At 45.1% G+C, this 16,333-nt stretch overlaps 1 protein-coding gene across 1 annotated transcript in view; it reads right to left on the bottom strand.

Moving 5' to 3' along the window:
* Nucleotides 1-16,333, bottom strand: part of dnaaf11 (dynein axonemal assembly factor 11) — a 48,870-nt gene that overhangs the window by 18,467 nt on the left and 14,070 nt on the right. The window contains exons 7-11 of the mRNA XM_061731399.1: nucleotides 10,991-11,071; nucleotides 8,145-8,210; nucleotides 7,995-8,064; nucleotides 4,311-4,406; nucleotides 2,327-2,418 (exon numbers count right to left, since the gene is read on the bottom strand). Of these exons, the coding sequence (XP_061587383.1) occupies nucleotides 2,327-2,418; nucleotides 4,311-4,406; nucleotides 7,995-8,064; nucleotides 8,145-8,210; nucleotides 10,991-11,071 (405 nt within the window). The remainder of the gene's footprint in view (nucleotides 1-2,326; nucleotides 2,419-4,310; nucleotides 4,407-7,994; nucleotides 8,065-8,144; nucleotides 8,211-10,990; nucleotides 11,072-16,333) is intronic.

The following is a 16,333-nucleotide window of genomic DNA, read 5'->3' as shown; positions in this document are numbered from 1 at the left end:
ATATTATGAGAATAAAGTCGTAACATTACGAGAATAAAGTCGTAATGTTGCGAGAATAAAGTCGTAATATTATGAGAATATAATTTATGAGAACTCTAACAGGAAGAGCTTCTTCTCCCTGTGTTAAAATGAGGAATATTGAGCATCTTGTGAAGTTATATATTTATAATATATTACGACTTTATTCTCGTAATATTATGACTTTATTCTCGTAATTTTACGACTTTATTCTCGTAATATTATGACTTTATTCTCGTAATTTTACGACTTTATTCTCGTAATATTACGACTTTATTCTCGTAATTTTACGACTTTATTCTCGTAATATTATGACTTTATTCTCGTAATTTTACGACTTTATTCTCATTACATTATGACTTTATTCTCGTAATTTCCTTTTTTTGTTTTTTTGTTTGGCCCTAATACTCCGTCGTAGTGATTGTTAGCCTGCTGAAGGGAAATAAAAATGACCACGGCCCTGTGGTTGAAAACTTTGTAAAGTGGTGTGAAGACTATTACCTACAGCTCAATCTGACAAAGATCAAAGACATGGCGATTGATTTTAGGAAGAATGCCAAAACACCTGAACCAGTTAAGATTAAGTCATTGATCAGGTACAGTCCTATAAATATCTGGGGACAATCATTGACTCTACCCTAAAATTTAAAGAAAACTGCAAAGCTGTGAGCAGGAAGGGACACCAGCGGCTGTTCTGTCTGAGGAAGTTGTCCCGTTTCCACATAGATAGGACCATGATGACACTTTATCATGCTTTTATTGAATCTGTTTCAGCTTTTTCACTTGCATCATGGTTCGGAAACCTGCCCCTAAAAGAAAGGAGCTCACTCAACCAAATTATTACCACAGCTGGGCCTGGAGTCGCTGTACGCTAAACAGTTGCAGCGGCTCCAGCTCCATTCCCCAATGATGCCTCCCATCCCTCAGCGAGTGAGTTCCAGCTACTGCCATCAGGACGCAGGTTTAAAGTCCCCAGAACTAGGACCACACGCTACAGAAACAGCTTCGTCCCTGCAGCTGTCTCTCTTTTAAACAAAGCTCAATTATTTCTATTTATTAGAAACCCTGACCTTGGTTTTTACTTTTTTATTCATTCATTGTTCTTTGCCCTGTGGGCAACATCTACTTTTATCCTGTTAGTGAGCATTGTGATACCTGCCATGTCTGTCTTGTGCTGTTGCAAACCTGTTCATTGTTTTCATTGTTTATATCCTGTGTCAAATTAATGACAGTAAAGATTGTGTGTGAGATGCCTTCCATCTGCAAAACAAATCTACCTACGGGTATTAATAAAGTTAACTTGAACTTAACTCAGGTCACATGGTCTCCTGAACTCAACACCAGAACCAGGTGGGGGGGTTTAAGGGCCTCCCCCACTATGTTTGGTTCTCCAGGTGAGAAGCAGCTTGGTACCGAACCACAACCGGATGCGAGGCGTTGAATTCATCACAGGTTTGATACCAGGTTTACAGTTAGACTCATCTGTTGTTGCACCTTTGGAAACCTGATTATTTGGAACCTGAAGCTGCGTTTATGGGTCATTCAGCAAAACACTGGGGCCCAGTTTGGATGGATGGATGGATGGATGGATGATTGAAGGATGGATGGATGATTGAAGGATGGATGGATGGATGATTGAAGGATGGATGGATGGATGGATGGATGGATGGAAGGATGGATGTTTCTCGTATCGTCTTTTATCGCCACTTATAGTCAGGAGCTTTTGATAAACGACTACAGGACTGTAGTGTGATAAAGTTCTTTATTTTCTGTAATGCAATTAAAAAAAATTAAAAAAATATTGCAAGCCTTTTATTTTTTAAATATATTGCTGATTATGGCTTACAGTTTAAAATTAAGATTCCCAGAATATTCAAATTTTTTGAGATAGGATATTTGAGTTTTCTTAAACTGTAAGCCATGATCAGCAATATTAAAATAATAAAAGGCTTGCAATATTTCAGTTGATTTGTAATGAATCCAGAATGTATGACATTTATGTTTTTGTAAGTGCATTACAGAAAATCACAATATTCTAATTTTCTAAGACAGTCCTGTAAATGTAAAGTAAATGTGAGGATTCAGATCAGAGTTAAACACCTTCATCAGGCAGACCTGAGTGTCAGAGTCCAGGAGTGAGTTCCCCAGACCGGAGACCTGGTCCTGGTCCAGGTCCTGGTCCTGGACCTCTCTTACGAGTTTAGATTGTTTTAGAGGGAAAGCCATCCCCCTTCTCTCAGCAGTAAAAGCAGGCGTCTCATGTTTGAAGATCTGAGGCTCTCTGATACTTGAGCAGCTGCAGATTTACCTGTTCCTGTCCTCCGGCGGGCCGCGGCGTCTGCTCTCACTCTCTCTCCCTGGACGTGGGACGATGCACTTCTCTCTGATTTCACCGTCGGCCTGCGACAACGCAAGAGAGGAAAGAAATCAGCTGGTTTCCTCTGCAAACATCGGCATTTTGTTTTAAGTGTAATGAGATTTTGTTTGACTAAAAATTAGACATTTTAACTAAGAAATAAGACAAATATTCTTGTTAAGATTGAGTTTTTGCAGTGTGGTGGCTGCAGTGCAAATTTATTGTATTATTTACTGTATTTTACACTTAAATACAAGACATCATCCCACTTTATAATGTGTGAAAATTATGTGCTTGATTTCAAAGCTGATAAGGAAAAATGGTGTTAGGATCTTTCCATCAACCAGGACTTTACTCCGAGCTTCAGTCTTAATCACAGATAAGCTGCGAAAGTGGATTAAAATGTTTTACTTGATAGTTTGTGTCTCTATAAGCTTCTTATGGAAGTCTTTACTGGTGACGAGGATGTCGGAGGAAACAATCCGACGTGATTGGGATCCGTCCCCGGCGGGCCGTTGATGGAGGTGCAGATCTGGAACACTAATTAACCCCCGGCTCCAGACGGGTCCAGGTCCACATCAGAACCGGAGGGGGAGCTACGTACGCGGGGCATCGTCAGGACTATGGATGGATGAATGGATGGATGCATGGACAGATGGACGGATGGATGGATGGATGGATGGATGGATGAATAAATGGATGAATAAATGGATGAATGGATGGATGGATAAATGAATGGATGGATGATTGAAGGATGAATGGATGATTGTAGGATGGATGGATGGATGGATGGATGATTGAAGGATGGGTGGATGCATGGACAGATGGATGGATGGATGGATGGATGGATTAATGTATGGATGATTGTAGGATGGATGGATGGATAAATTAATGGATGGATGCATGGACAGATGGACGGATGGATGGATGGATGATTGAAGGATGGGTGGATGGATGGATGGATGGATGGATGGATGGATGGATGAATAAATGGATGAATGGATAAATGAATGGATGGATGGATGATTGAAGGATGGATGCATGGACAGATGGATGGATGGATGGATGATTGAAGGATGGATGGATGATTGAAGGATGGATGGATGGATGGATAGATGAATGGATGATTGTAGGATGGATGGATGGATGGATGCATGGAAAGATGGATGGATGGATGGATGGATGATTGAAGGATGGGTGGATGATTGAAAGGATGGATGGATGATTGAACGATGGATGGATGGATGGATGGATGGATGGATGGATGATTGAACGATGGGTGGATGATTGAACGATGGATGGATGGATGGATAGATGAATGGATGATTGTAGGATGGATGGATGTATTAATGGATGGATGGATTAATGGATGGATGGATAAATGAATGGATGATTGTAGGATGGATGGATGGATGGATGGATGGATGGATGATTGTAGGATGGATGGATGGATGGATGGATGGATGGATGGATGATTGTAGGATGGATGGATGGATGGATGGATGGATGGGTGGATGGATGGATGGATGGATGGATGGATGGATGGATGGATGGATGGAGGTGCAGATCTGGAACACTAATTAACCCCCGGCTCCAGACGGGTCCAGGTCCACGTCAGGACCGGAGGGGGAGCTACGTACGCGGGGCATCGTCAGGACCGGAGGGGGAGCTACGTACGCGGGGCATCGTCAGGACCGGAGGGGGAGCTACGTACGCGGGGCATCGTCAGGACCGGAGGGGGAGCTACGTACGCGGGGCATCGTCAGGACCCGAGGGGGAGCTACGTACGCGGGGCATCGTCAGGCCCGGAGGGGGAGCTACGTACGCGGGGCATCGTCAGGACCGGAGGGGGAGCTACGTACGCGGGGCATCGTCAGGACCGGAGGGGGAGCTACGTACGCGGGGCATCGTCAGGACCGGAGGGGGAGCTACGTACGCGGGGCATCGTCAGGACCAGGTGTCCGGTGGTCTGGGACCTCCGCGCCGTCGAGCTGTCGGGCTTCACCTCGGCCGGCAGAACGACCTGGAACATCTGCGGAGGGAAACGTTCTTTAATTAACAAGATTAATGTTCTGATCCGCCGTCGCCGCGTGTCAAAGGCCTTCAATCGTTAGCGGCTCTTTTTATAGGTTCCAGACCGGAATAGCTCCGGCCATCAATCACTCGGCTGAACTAGCACCAGAACTAAGACGGACCCGTGTGGGATCAAGACCATAATTACACTTTTTTTTTCCACTTCTCAATTACTTTTATTCCAAACTGGGCTGCAGATTTATGGGATGTGCTTTTCGAACTCTGAGAGCAGCTGACGGGATCTCCTTACAGATGCCCCCCCGACCCCGAATGGTTTCATACAGTTGTAAAAAAAAAAATCAGGGGGGATGGTGGATTTTATCATATGGGGACAGATAATTTGTGCTGATTACAAATAATATAATATATTACAAATAATAGCAGTGACCAAAACAACTGCAGAAATACTGCAGGAATGACATAGCAGCAGTTAAATGCAGCCTTCTGTAAGCTTTAAATATCCACTGGGCTTACATCAAATACATCAAAACACAACAATAAAAAACACTTTTCTGAATTTATCAATATGACTGTGTCCTTCACAGGATAAGTAAAATGGATCACTGCAAAAACTCAAAATCTTAACAAGAATATTTGTCTTATTTCTAGTTAAAATGTCTCATTTTAGTAAAAAAAATCTTATTACACTTAAAACAAGACTCATCACTGGAAAAAACAACAATTTTCACCTGTTTCAAGTAGATTTTCACTTAAAATAAGTAGAAAAATCTGCCAGTGGAACAAGATTTATTTGCTTGTAATGAGAAGATAAATCTTGTTCCACTGGCAGATTTTCCTACTTATTTCAAGTGAAAATTTACTTGAAACAGGTGAAAATTGTCAAATAAGTAATTTTTCTGGTGATGACTCTAAATGTTGAAATAGCAGTAAAACCACATTCATTAATGAAATGACATAAGGGATGGAAAGGGGGGATGGCAGTTTTACAGGGGGGATGATTTTGACTGTATTTATTTCAGGGGGGGATGCCATCCCCCCTCACCCCCCTCATCCCCCCTCAACTCCAGTACTGGGTTCATATTAAAGAGAATCTGAAAGGCCTGATGCATCACGTTGTAAATCCCCTCACCTGTCCAATCAGCAACTGCACGTAAATATTGTGGCCATGGCAACGGGAGATAAAGACCTCGACCACGACTATATGCTGGCCGCGGGGTGAAAAGGACGGGGGGCATGTTAACGGCCGTTAACCAGGGCTCAAAGGTCCCGGCAGTCTGTCAGCGGCGGATTTAAACCCCCGACAGAAGTAAAACAAACAGACCTTTGAAATAAAAGCCAAACAAACCTCTAACAGAAGCCAGAGACAATGAGTGCGTTTACATGGGAAGTTTAATTCCTCTTTAATTAGGGCCCTATTGTATCTGTAGGAGTTTTTGTTTTTCTCGTTTTTCTTCCGACGAAATGAGGGCCTTTTTTCCCCCTAAGCGTGCCCCAAAAGTCCCCAAATTTTGCACGCAAGCCAGGCCTGGCGATAAATGTGATATTTAATGGTTTGCATTAATGGGCGTGGCCTAATGACTCAACAGCGCCCCCTAGAAAACTTTGTGCCTCAAGCCCCACAATACGGTTTGACGTACATGCACGAAAATCGCTACACACTTGTATCATGTCACAACTTAAAGAAAAGTCTCTTGGAGCCATGGCCGAAACCCAACAGGAAGTCGGCCATTTTTAATTAATCTTGTAATTTTGGCGCAATTTATGCCATTTCTTCTGCAGTTAATACGGCCCGAACCGTAACATGCACCCAGGTGTGTTATACATCAAAATGTGCGTCTCCATCCTTCGACGACGCACATTACTTTTCTTAGTCAAAAGCGTTACCGTGGCGACGATAGACGCCAAAAAGCGTGCCACCCCCCTTCATCTGATTGGTCGATATTTGATAATTCCTACTTTCTGCAATAACTTGAATGGTTTGACATAAAGACTCGTGGGTGGTGTCATCTGACTCCATTTTGAGTTCTTTACCTTTATTGGTAAAAATTGCACGCGCGAGGGCGCATTCATCTCTGCTTGCAGGTTTAATTCAGAATTAAAATTAAATCCAATTTAAAATGAGTAAAAACACCTTATTCTGAATGAAAATGGCCGAAGTGGCTGGTTTATTCCGATTTTAAATCCGAATAGAACAATTCCGCCATCATACATACACTCATTCCGCTTTAAATTAATTGCGGTCCTTCTGCGCTGCTCGTTCCCTCGCCCGTCTGTCGACATGACATTGGGTTTTCTTTTCCACGTCTATGTAGGAAAGTGGATCCAAAGATGGATCTTCTTCTTCTTCTTCTCCAGCCCCAGAGCAGATCCCCACGTTTCTCTATGTAACTTAGTTTTTAATCTACGTGAACCTAGAGCTCTGCGTTAACGGCATCAGCCTCTAACTCTGCAGCTGCATCTTCTGGATCTGATTCCCCGCTGCAGCGACTGGGATTGAGGACTAACGTCACCCAGCAGAACTAAACCAGAGAAACTACTGAAAACATGGACATTAAACCAGAGAAACTACTGAAAACATGGACATTAAACCAGAGAAACTACTGAAAACATGGACATTAAACCAGAGAAACTACTGAAAACATGGACATTAAACCAGAGAAACTACTGGAAACATGGACATTAAACCAGAGAAACTACTGAAAACATGGACATTAAACCAGAGAAACTACTGAAAACATGGACATTAAACCAGAGAAACTACTGAAAACATGGACATTAAACCAGAGAAACTACTGAAAACATGGACATTTTAGCAGAGTTTTTATTTTGTAATCTACATTTTAGTCTGGTTTTTATTCCTCTACGATATTGCATTATATATTTCATTATCGTTATCGTCACATGACCAGCATGTTCGTTGCGTCTTGTCTCGTTTTCCTCAGGTGATGAAGGTTCATTGACAACGATATTTAGTTGGCGAAAGCAACTTTAGCTGGCTGTCAACTCGTCTTTAAGAGAACAGAACCTCATCCACGACAAGGTTCATGCGTAAAACCATTTTTCCACCACTAAGAGAAGCCGTCCAGTTGTTTTCCAGACAGACTGTCCCTCTGATGGCTGCTGGGGGTCATGTGACCTTGTTTCAGAGCGGTAAAGCTCTGGGATGTTGACGGTTGGGCTCGTGGAGCGTGGGACGGGTCGTCCGTGGACTCGGCCCGTCCCAGATCGCTCAGGAAGCCGCTGACAAACGCCGGCTGAAGTGTGACGACTCCTCTCTGCTCATGTGTAACTGCTGCTGCCGTCTGAAGTCTGGAAGCGCGGATCTCTGACCCGCCGCCTCCATCGACGTGTCGCAGTGAGACAAACTCGATGAAAAAAAACACGAGTCTCTCCAGAAATGCAGCGGCGCCACATCAAACATCTTTCAGAGAGTTTAGTTTCCTCCGTCGGCAGAAATGAGCGACTGTTTCCGAGGCTCTTTTCATGACTCAGCAAAAACCGCCCGACAGGAAAAGCTACGGAGCAACAAACATCGAAACTACCAACCGCTGACGAACCCTAACGAGGGTCAAGAACGGGGGGGTACCTTTCCTCTGATGGCCACTCTGGCGTACGTCGGCTGCACGTCCACGTCCAGCAGGGAGGTGTCCATGTGTCTGGGCGGGCGAGGAGGTCAAGGTCAGTCACATCTCATAATTATCTAAAGTAAAGCTATTAAGGGTTTTTATTGTCCTACCTGTAAACTGCCAGGTCCAGAACGACGGTGCCGTTCTCTTCATCCTCCGTGAGACAGAAGTCCAGTCTGAGGACGGAGAGAAAAGTCCCAACATCAAGAAGGAATAGCGATGATAAAGCGGGACAATACGACCGTTACTTAGATCATAACAGAACAATAAAAACAAACATTGAATTAAAGCTGCAAGCAGCGATGAACGGGCCCTCAGGCGTGCAATTTTCACCAATAAAAGTCAAGGACTCAAAACCGAGTCCGATGACACCACCCACGACTCTCTATATCAAACCAATCAAAAATTATGGCAGAAAATAGACACTATCAAATATCGACCAATCAGAAGAGGGGGCGGGGCTAATTTGCACCAATTATGTTCAAGGACTCAAAACCGAGTCCGATGACACCACCCACGACTCTTTATGTCATACCATTCAAAAGTTATGGCAGAAAGTAGGAACTATCAAATATGGACCAATCAGATGAAGGGTGGGCGCGCTTTTTGGTGTCTAGCGTCGCCACGGTAACGCTTTTGAAAGAGAAAAGTAATGCGTGTTGTCGCAGGATGGAGACGCACATTTTGATGTATAACACACCTGGGTGCACGTTACGGTTCGGGCCGTATTAACGGTCAAAGGAATGGCATAAATAATTACACAATTAATTCAAAATGGCCGACTTCCTGTTCGGTTTCGGCCATGGCTCCAAGAGACTTTTCTTTTAGTTGCGACATGATACAGGTGTGTACCGATTTTCGTGCATGTACGTCAAACCGTATTGTGGGGCTTGAGGCACAAAGTTTTCTAGGGGGCGCTGTTGAGCCATTAGGCCACGCCCAATAATGTAAACCATCAAATATCAAATTTTTCGCCAGGCCTGGCTTACGTGCAAAATTTGGTGACTTTTGGGGCACGTTTAGGGGGAAAAAAGGCCCTCATTTTGTCGGGAAAAGAAAAACAAGAACGAGGAAAACAATTCCTACAGATACAATAGGGCCTTCGCACTGTAAGTGCTCGGGGCCTAATTACTGACATTATGATCCGGAAGTGACTGAAACATCAACAAAGAGGAGCAAAATACCTGAAACAGAACTCAGACCCACAAACCGACCATAAGACCCGCGCCCAAACGCAGATGAGCCAATGGAGCTCCGGGTGACCTACCAGAAATTTGAATTATTGCCTTAATCCGACCGATATTGATGTTTTAACAATCATGCTTACATCTTAAACGGGCCGAACTGAAGCTCTTGAGATTTTAGTGCCAGATAATGGTCCTAATCTGAGTTACTCAGGCATTTATACCAACGGATCGATCCTGAAATATCGATACTTCCGATACCGATTCCGATACTGGTTGCAGAGCCCTCACTCACCACTGCACCTTATATGATAGAGTTGAATAGCCGTCTTTGACGACGCGCCGTCTCATCCACTGGTACAGTTTTATCTATAAAGCATTCCTTGGCCTACTCCCAAATTATTATTTATGCAACTACATTTCCAGAACCCACAGCAATTACTGCTTATGTTCCAATGAGTTATATCTGCTAAACGTGCCAAAGATGCATTCAGAACTAGGTAAACACTGTTTTAAGTATCTGCACCTGCTGCCTGGGACTCCGTACAGAAGACACTAAATCTGAAGGATTTAGGACTGTTGGAAATTTTAAAAGCCATATGAAGGATCAGCAGCAGCTACTTTTCACACTTCTTGTTGTTTTAATGTAAATTCTTAACCTTGTGTTTTAACCTAGCACACATTTTTATTTATCTTGTCGAGTATTTTATTTATTTATTTTATTGAGTGAGTTGGTGGTGTCTGTTTTTAAATGTTGCACTTTTAATGCTTCTCTGGCTGTTGTCTTGGCGAGGCTTCCCTTGAAAAAGAGGTCATTGTATCAATGGGACCGACCGGGTTAAATAAAGGTTAAATAAAAAATAAAAATAAAAAAACAGATCTGTTGGCTCCAAAATCGATTTTCAAACTAAAATATCAATACTTCCGATACCAGATCTGTAAGCTGTAAAATCGATTCTCAAACTGAAATAGATACTTTTAATACTTCGGTTATTTGTGGTGATGTACATCATTAACAGGAATACTGTGGAAAGTAACTAAACTATTCAGATTCTGTCTAAATGACACGCTGCTGGTAGGAACTAGTTATTATTTAGTAGTTCTCATTTTTGTTTATTATTCTCTTATCTATTTTAATGGTTTTATTATTTCACGTAGAATCTTATTCAGTGATGGAAACACCTTTTTCAAACAATTGTTGTAACAGCTCAGCTACCTCAGTAAACTTCTGACTTTAAGATAAGTAGCTAAATAAGTGACTCTGATGTCTTGTATTCTTAAACTATCTAAAATACACCATTTATTTTAAATTTAACGGCACATTAGGTGTAATTGAATAATGTATCGGTGTTGCTGATACCAGCCTGAATTCTTCTCAAGTGATGACACCGAGCGAGGAATATCAACATTCACGGTATCACAACAACACGGAAACAGAAGAAGAATGGGGAGACTTTTACAGAGCTGCTGCGACGTTAGTTCCCATGTTGTCGTCCTCCTTCGCACTTATTTACTAATTGTACCGGAAGAACGCCAAAGTGAAAGTATGAAAGTGCCACCTAGCGTCACAGAGTCGGACGCATCTCACTCAATTGATTTATCTTTTTGTGAATTTTTACTCAGATGTCTGTGAACCTCCAGTTTACTCCTCAGCTGGATTGTTGCCAACAGCTGGATTTATATGTGCAGGGAACGGCACCGTGACTACAAATTCAGCTCTGAAGGCTTTACAGCGCAGCTTTTAGGAAAATAAGCTTTTCTGAGGTTCCTACTTGGGTTCATTGACGTTCAGCACTCGTCCGTCCGCGGTGATCAGCGTCCTCGGCGTCTTCGGCTTCGTCTCTTTGGCCCTGCTGAAAAAACAGAAACGTTAATGTGAGAGGAGTCCAGTCCAGATCCTTGTCTGGGTCCAGGACTCTGGTTCTGGAGGTGGCCAGGCCTCCCCCAGGTGATCCCCGCCTCCCCCAGCTGGCCGTTACGTAACGACGGGCGCGATTTCCATAGGTTGGCCTCCGATGCGTGAAACCACGTCCACAACTAACTCCGCCGGAGCTTCCGCCATTTTTCCGTAGCGGTGTATCGCGTCATTCAAGCAGCCAATCAGCACAGAGCCTCATTATCATAGCCCCGCCCACTCAGAATCCCGCATAGATAATGAGGTTAGAGAATGGGAAGATAAAGACATGGTTTAGAGGCTGAATTTCTAATTTATTTAGCAAAAACAATCAAGCTTGTTTTTAAGATATTCAAGGCATGTTTAAAATAGGTATTAGATGCCATAATAGGTCCCCTTTAAAATGTGACGGTAAACAAAGCGAGATTCCGTCACCTCCGTACCCTTAAAGTTTCCTCCTCTGTCAGACTGGACACATGAAAAGAAAAAAAACAGAAGATGATGGAAAGAAAGAAGGTGATGTGAAGTTTGGATATAGATAGTTATGTTATTTATTATTTATTTCATATGTTAATTGTTAAATAAAAGATTTATTTGCTGATCTGTGGTCCTGGACCTCATTCATCATGATTCGGGGGGGGCCCATGGTCTCCCCTGCCCAGGGCCCCCAGGGGGCTAGAAACACCCCTGTTAGAAACTCATTTTGAATCAGAGCTACTCTGAAAAGCGTGTTTTTCTTTGGGTCTCGAGGAATAAATGAGTCCAGCAGTTGGAGACGACCTGGAGACGTTACCTGTTCAGTAGTCAGATGAAAGTGTTTGTTTATCAACGTTTGAATAGCAGCTTGGTTGAAACCACTGAAGTCTGGAGTTCAGCAGGCCGCGACACGAGCTCCTGCAGGGAAACAAACGTTCTGCATCCGTCCGTCTCCTCGACCCGCTGAGCAGCAGACGGCCGGATCAGCGGGACGGAGTTTAACGCTCTGCAGAGAGCCGCCGCCGAGACCTGCAGCCGTCCATCAGCCGCCCAGAGCAGCGACGCGGCGCGATGATGGTGGAGGTCTGCAAACCTGATGGTCGGAACGGAGCTACAGGAGACCACCAGGGTCTGGATCCAGACCTGTAGTTCCTCTATGGACCACCAGGGTCTGGATCCAGACCTGCAGGTCCTCTACTGACCACCAGGGTCTGGATCCAGACCTGTAGTTCCTCTACTGACCACCAGGGTCTGGATCCAGACCTGTAGTTCCTCTACTGACCACCAGGGTCTGGATCCACCAGTGAGTTAACCTCCAACTTTACAGCAGACACAAACATTTACATTCTGGAACCAAACCACCAGTTTTTCAGGTAAAACTGTCTCAAGAAACACATTATTACACATTACGTTTTATAGAAATATATATTTGTACTGTTGGATCCCAGGAAGAATAGTTGCTGCTGAGGCAGCAACTAATTGGTCTGGTCTGGATCTGGACCCTAGTGGTCTGTAGAGGACCTGCAGGTCTGGATCTGGACCCTGCAGGGGACCAGTAGTAGTGGTCCCCTGCAGGCCCCAAATTTAGCGGCCCCGTAAAAGACGAGAGCGTGTTTAACACATTTATGTTGGGAGGAAATCAGCTGGTGAACTGAAGGAACATTGAAACAGGTCTATTATTGGATGGTCTATTAAAGAGGTTTTATGTCTCAAAACCACGTGGAAAGAAGCACATTTTACCTGATGTGTCGGTTAATGTGGAAAATGAGCCATTTCCCTCCAAAAATTAAAAAATGTACCGTATTTTTGCGACCATTAGGCGCATATAAACGTCTTCTTCTTTTTTTTTTTTTAAATGTGCCGCTCGCCCAATGACGCAATGCGCCTTTTGTATTATCTAAAGGCTGATTTATGGTTCCGCGTTACACCAACGCAGAGCCTACGGCGTAGGGCTGCGTCAACTTAACGCGGATCCATAAGGCGGACGTAGTAGTGTGTTTTAAATACAAAAATGACACATAAAACTGAGGGTGCACCTTTCCACACGGCGCACCGAATGGTCGTGAATATACGTTAATAAAAACCAGTCACCCGCCACAACAGATCTCTGATAGCTCGGAGAGATGTGACAAAGGACACAGGTGGACGGGATAAAAGACACAGGTGGATATTCTCTTTTTCTTACCCGTTTTCTCACCTGTAGACTCTGTGGATGTCGGGTTATTGATCGCGTCGTTGCTCAGGATGAAATAAAATCTTTTATAGGGGCTGAAAAAGTCACGGAAGCTCAAATAATTGATTGCAATCTCTTCTGAACTGCTGCTAAGGTTTTTCTGGGTAACAAACTCAGTCGTGGAGATGAAGTCGTTACGAGAGTTAAAGCTTTGTGCTGCTTCGGTCACAGAAACATTCACGGATCAATGAACGCAGGTTCATCAGCGGCGTTTCAACATCTCGGGGACTTCATATCGACATTCACCTCACGAGCTCGGAACCTTTATGCAAATCGGGCCGTTCCCATGGAAACGTAGGGAGCATCAATCAGCTGGTGGGAGGCAGGACGAAGAGATGGCTCCTCTTGACATGTAGAGCTACCTGCGGGTCTCAGAGGACCCCCCCCCCCCATGATAGATGAGTCCTCTGCAAGGGGGGGGGGGACATAAATCCAGCAGCGGAGGACGGAGGGGTCTTACACAGTCAGCAGTTTTCTGGGCCGCAGAATCCCGATGTTCAGGAAGATCAGCTGTCACTCAGACGTGCGTCCAGATAAACCTTCAACAAAACCGTCAGATGAAGATGGAAAGAATCGTATTTGGGGTTAAAAAGTGCTCCGGATGTAGATCCAACCATCGGTGTCCTCTTGCCCAACAGCCGAGTCATTAGTCACAGACGTGGTGCCTGATCCTGCCGCCGCCACCAGAACCGCTCGTTAATTAAGCTCCTCGTTAACCTGACAGCTGAACCCGGACCGACCCGCGCGGCCAACGAGGCTTCATCCGTCCCTGTCGGGGTGAGATTTATGGCCACTCGGAGTTTCAGACCGTCCTGATTGATTGATCTGTTCTCCTAAACGAGTCTCATTTACATCTTTTGCTCGTTTCGGTGGTTCTGACCCGTCCAGGCCCATGAAAACGCCACCTGCCATCTTTTCAGAACAGAAAAGATGGAGTCATCCTGAACATCTGCTCTTGGACATCCACCCGGGATTCTGAATTTCTGGGATTCAGTCTCCCAATTTAGAATACTTTATCTACAAAAGGAATTCATTGTTTCAGCTTTCAGAGACTCAATGTAGAGGTTTACTACTGTGGTCAGGAGGATCTCCTGAAGGGTCTCCCGTAGAGGTCCGGAGGGTCTCCCGTAGAGGTCCGAAGAGTCTCCCGTAGAGGTCTGGAGGATCTCCCGTAGAGGTCTGGAGGTCCGAAGGATCTCCCGTAGAGGTCCGAAGGATCTCCCGTAGGTCCTATGGGTCTCCCGTAGAGGTCCGGAGGTCCGAAGGATCTCCCGTAGAGGTCCGGAGGGTCTCCCGTAGAGGTCTGGAGGTCCGAAGGATCTCCCGTAGAGGTCCGGAGGGTCTCCCGTAGAGGTCCGAAAGGTCTCCCGTAGAGGTCCGAAGAGTCTCCCGTAGAGGTCTGATGGATCTCCAGTAGAGGTACAGAGGGTCTCCCATAGAGGTCCGAAGGATCTCCCGTAGAGGTCTGGAGGATCTCCCGTAGAGGTCTGGAGGTCCGAAGGATCTCCCGTAGGTCCTATGGGTCTCCTGTAGAGGTCCGGAGGTCCGAAGGATCTCCCGTAGAGGTCCGGAGGGTCTCCCGTAGAGGTCTGGAGGTCCGAAGGATCTCCCGTAGAGGTCCGAAGGATCTCCCGTAGAGGTCCGGAGGGTCTCCCGTAGAGGTCTGGAGGTCCGAAGGATCTCCCGTAGAGGTCTGAATGATATCCCGTAAAGGTCCGGAGGGTCTCCCGTAGAGGTCTGAAGAATCTCTACGGGAGACTCTTCGGACCTGTACGGGTGATCCTCCGGACCTGTACGGGATATCATTCAGACCTCTACGGGAGACCTTTCAGGAGATCCTCCTGCCCACAGCTCCCGTAGAGGTCCGAAGGGTCTCCCGTAGAGGTCCGAAAGATCTCCCGTAGAGGTCCGGAGGGTCTCCCGTAGAGGTCCGAAGGGTCTCCCGTAGAGGTCCGAAAGATCTCCTGTAGAGGTCTGAAGAGTCTCCCGTAGAGGTCCAAAGGGTCTCCCGTAGAGGTCCGGAGGATCTCCCGTAGAGGTCCGAAGGATCTCCCGTAGAGGTCTGAAGGATCTCCCGTAGAGGTCTGAAGGATCTCCTGTAGAGGTTTGTGTTCCAGCGGATTTGAAGACTCTGTTGCTGAGTCACTGTGTTGTGGAGAGGATGTTCAGGTTGTCCGTGATCTTCTATATTATATTACCGTAAGTTTCGTCCTTTGAACAATCTCCTCCAGAGGCTCCAGAACAGAATCAGCCTTCTTCATCAGTTCAGTCCAGCTTCATTAAGTCTCTGGTTCTGATGCTGCAGATGTGATTGAACTCTCCACAACAAACTTGTAGAAGATAAACATCTTGCTGAAGGAGCTGATCCTCCTGCTCCATCCTTCCTCATAAACACCATCAGTGTTGCATCTCCGGAGGTGAACACCCAGGTGTTTACACCACCTCCACCTCTCATCCCTTCTCTCATAAAAGACTAAAAAACAGATTTTATTGGACTGCAAAGATGAAAAAAACAAAACAAAAACAGCTTCAAAGTCTCTCCAACAGCTGTGATCATGGAAGTGCAGAAAATGTGTCGTAAATCCTTATTAAATCTTTTTATGAGCAAGATTGGCATAAAAAACGTATGACAAAAACAGAGACTGAGGTCGATAAAGAGACCGAACCAGAACAAATCCTGCAGAACTCTAATACCTTCACCTGCAGACCGAGATCAGGGCCGAGTCGGGATCATTTCACCTGCTCAGTAACCGGCTCATAGACGAGACATAAATCTGTCAAACGTGTGTGAAAGTCACTTTAATTACTGCATAGGTCACGCGTGAGTCGACTGTTGAGCCCTCAGCCGGGGACGTGTCTCTCTGATCTATTAAATCTATACACCAACTTGATAAATCAAGTACTTTTGAAGTGAGCTGAGTTGCTGGTTGATGTCACACTGACATCTAGTGGCCGAGACCGGAAACTGCAGCCGCGGATGCTGCGTTACACACTTCCAGTTCCGTCCAACTC

This window comes from Cololabis saira, chromosome 10, assembly GCF_033807715.1.
Source record: "Cololabis saira isolate AMF1-May2022 chromosome 10, fColSai1.1, whole genome shotgun sequence".
Classification (NCBI taxonomy): domain Eukaryota; kingdom Metazoa; phylum Chordata; class Actinopteri; order Beloniformes; family Belonidae; genus Cololabis; species Cololabis saira.
The sequence above is the reverse complement of the archived record's forward strand: the minus strand, read 5'-3'. Positions and strand labels throughout refer to the sequence as shown.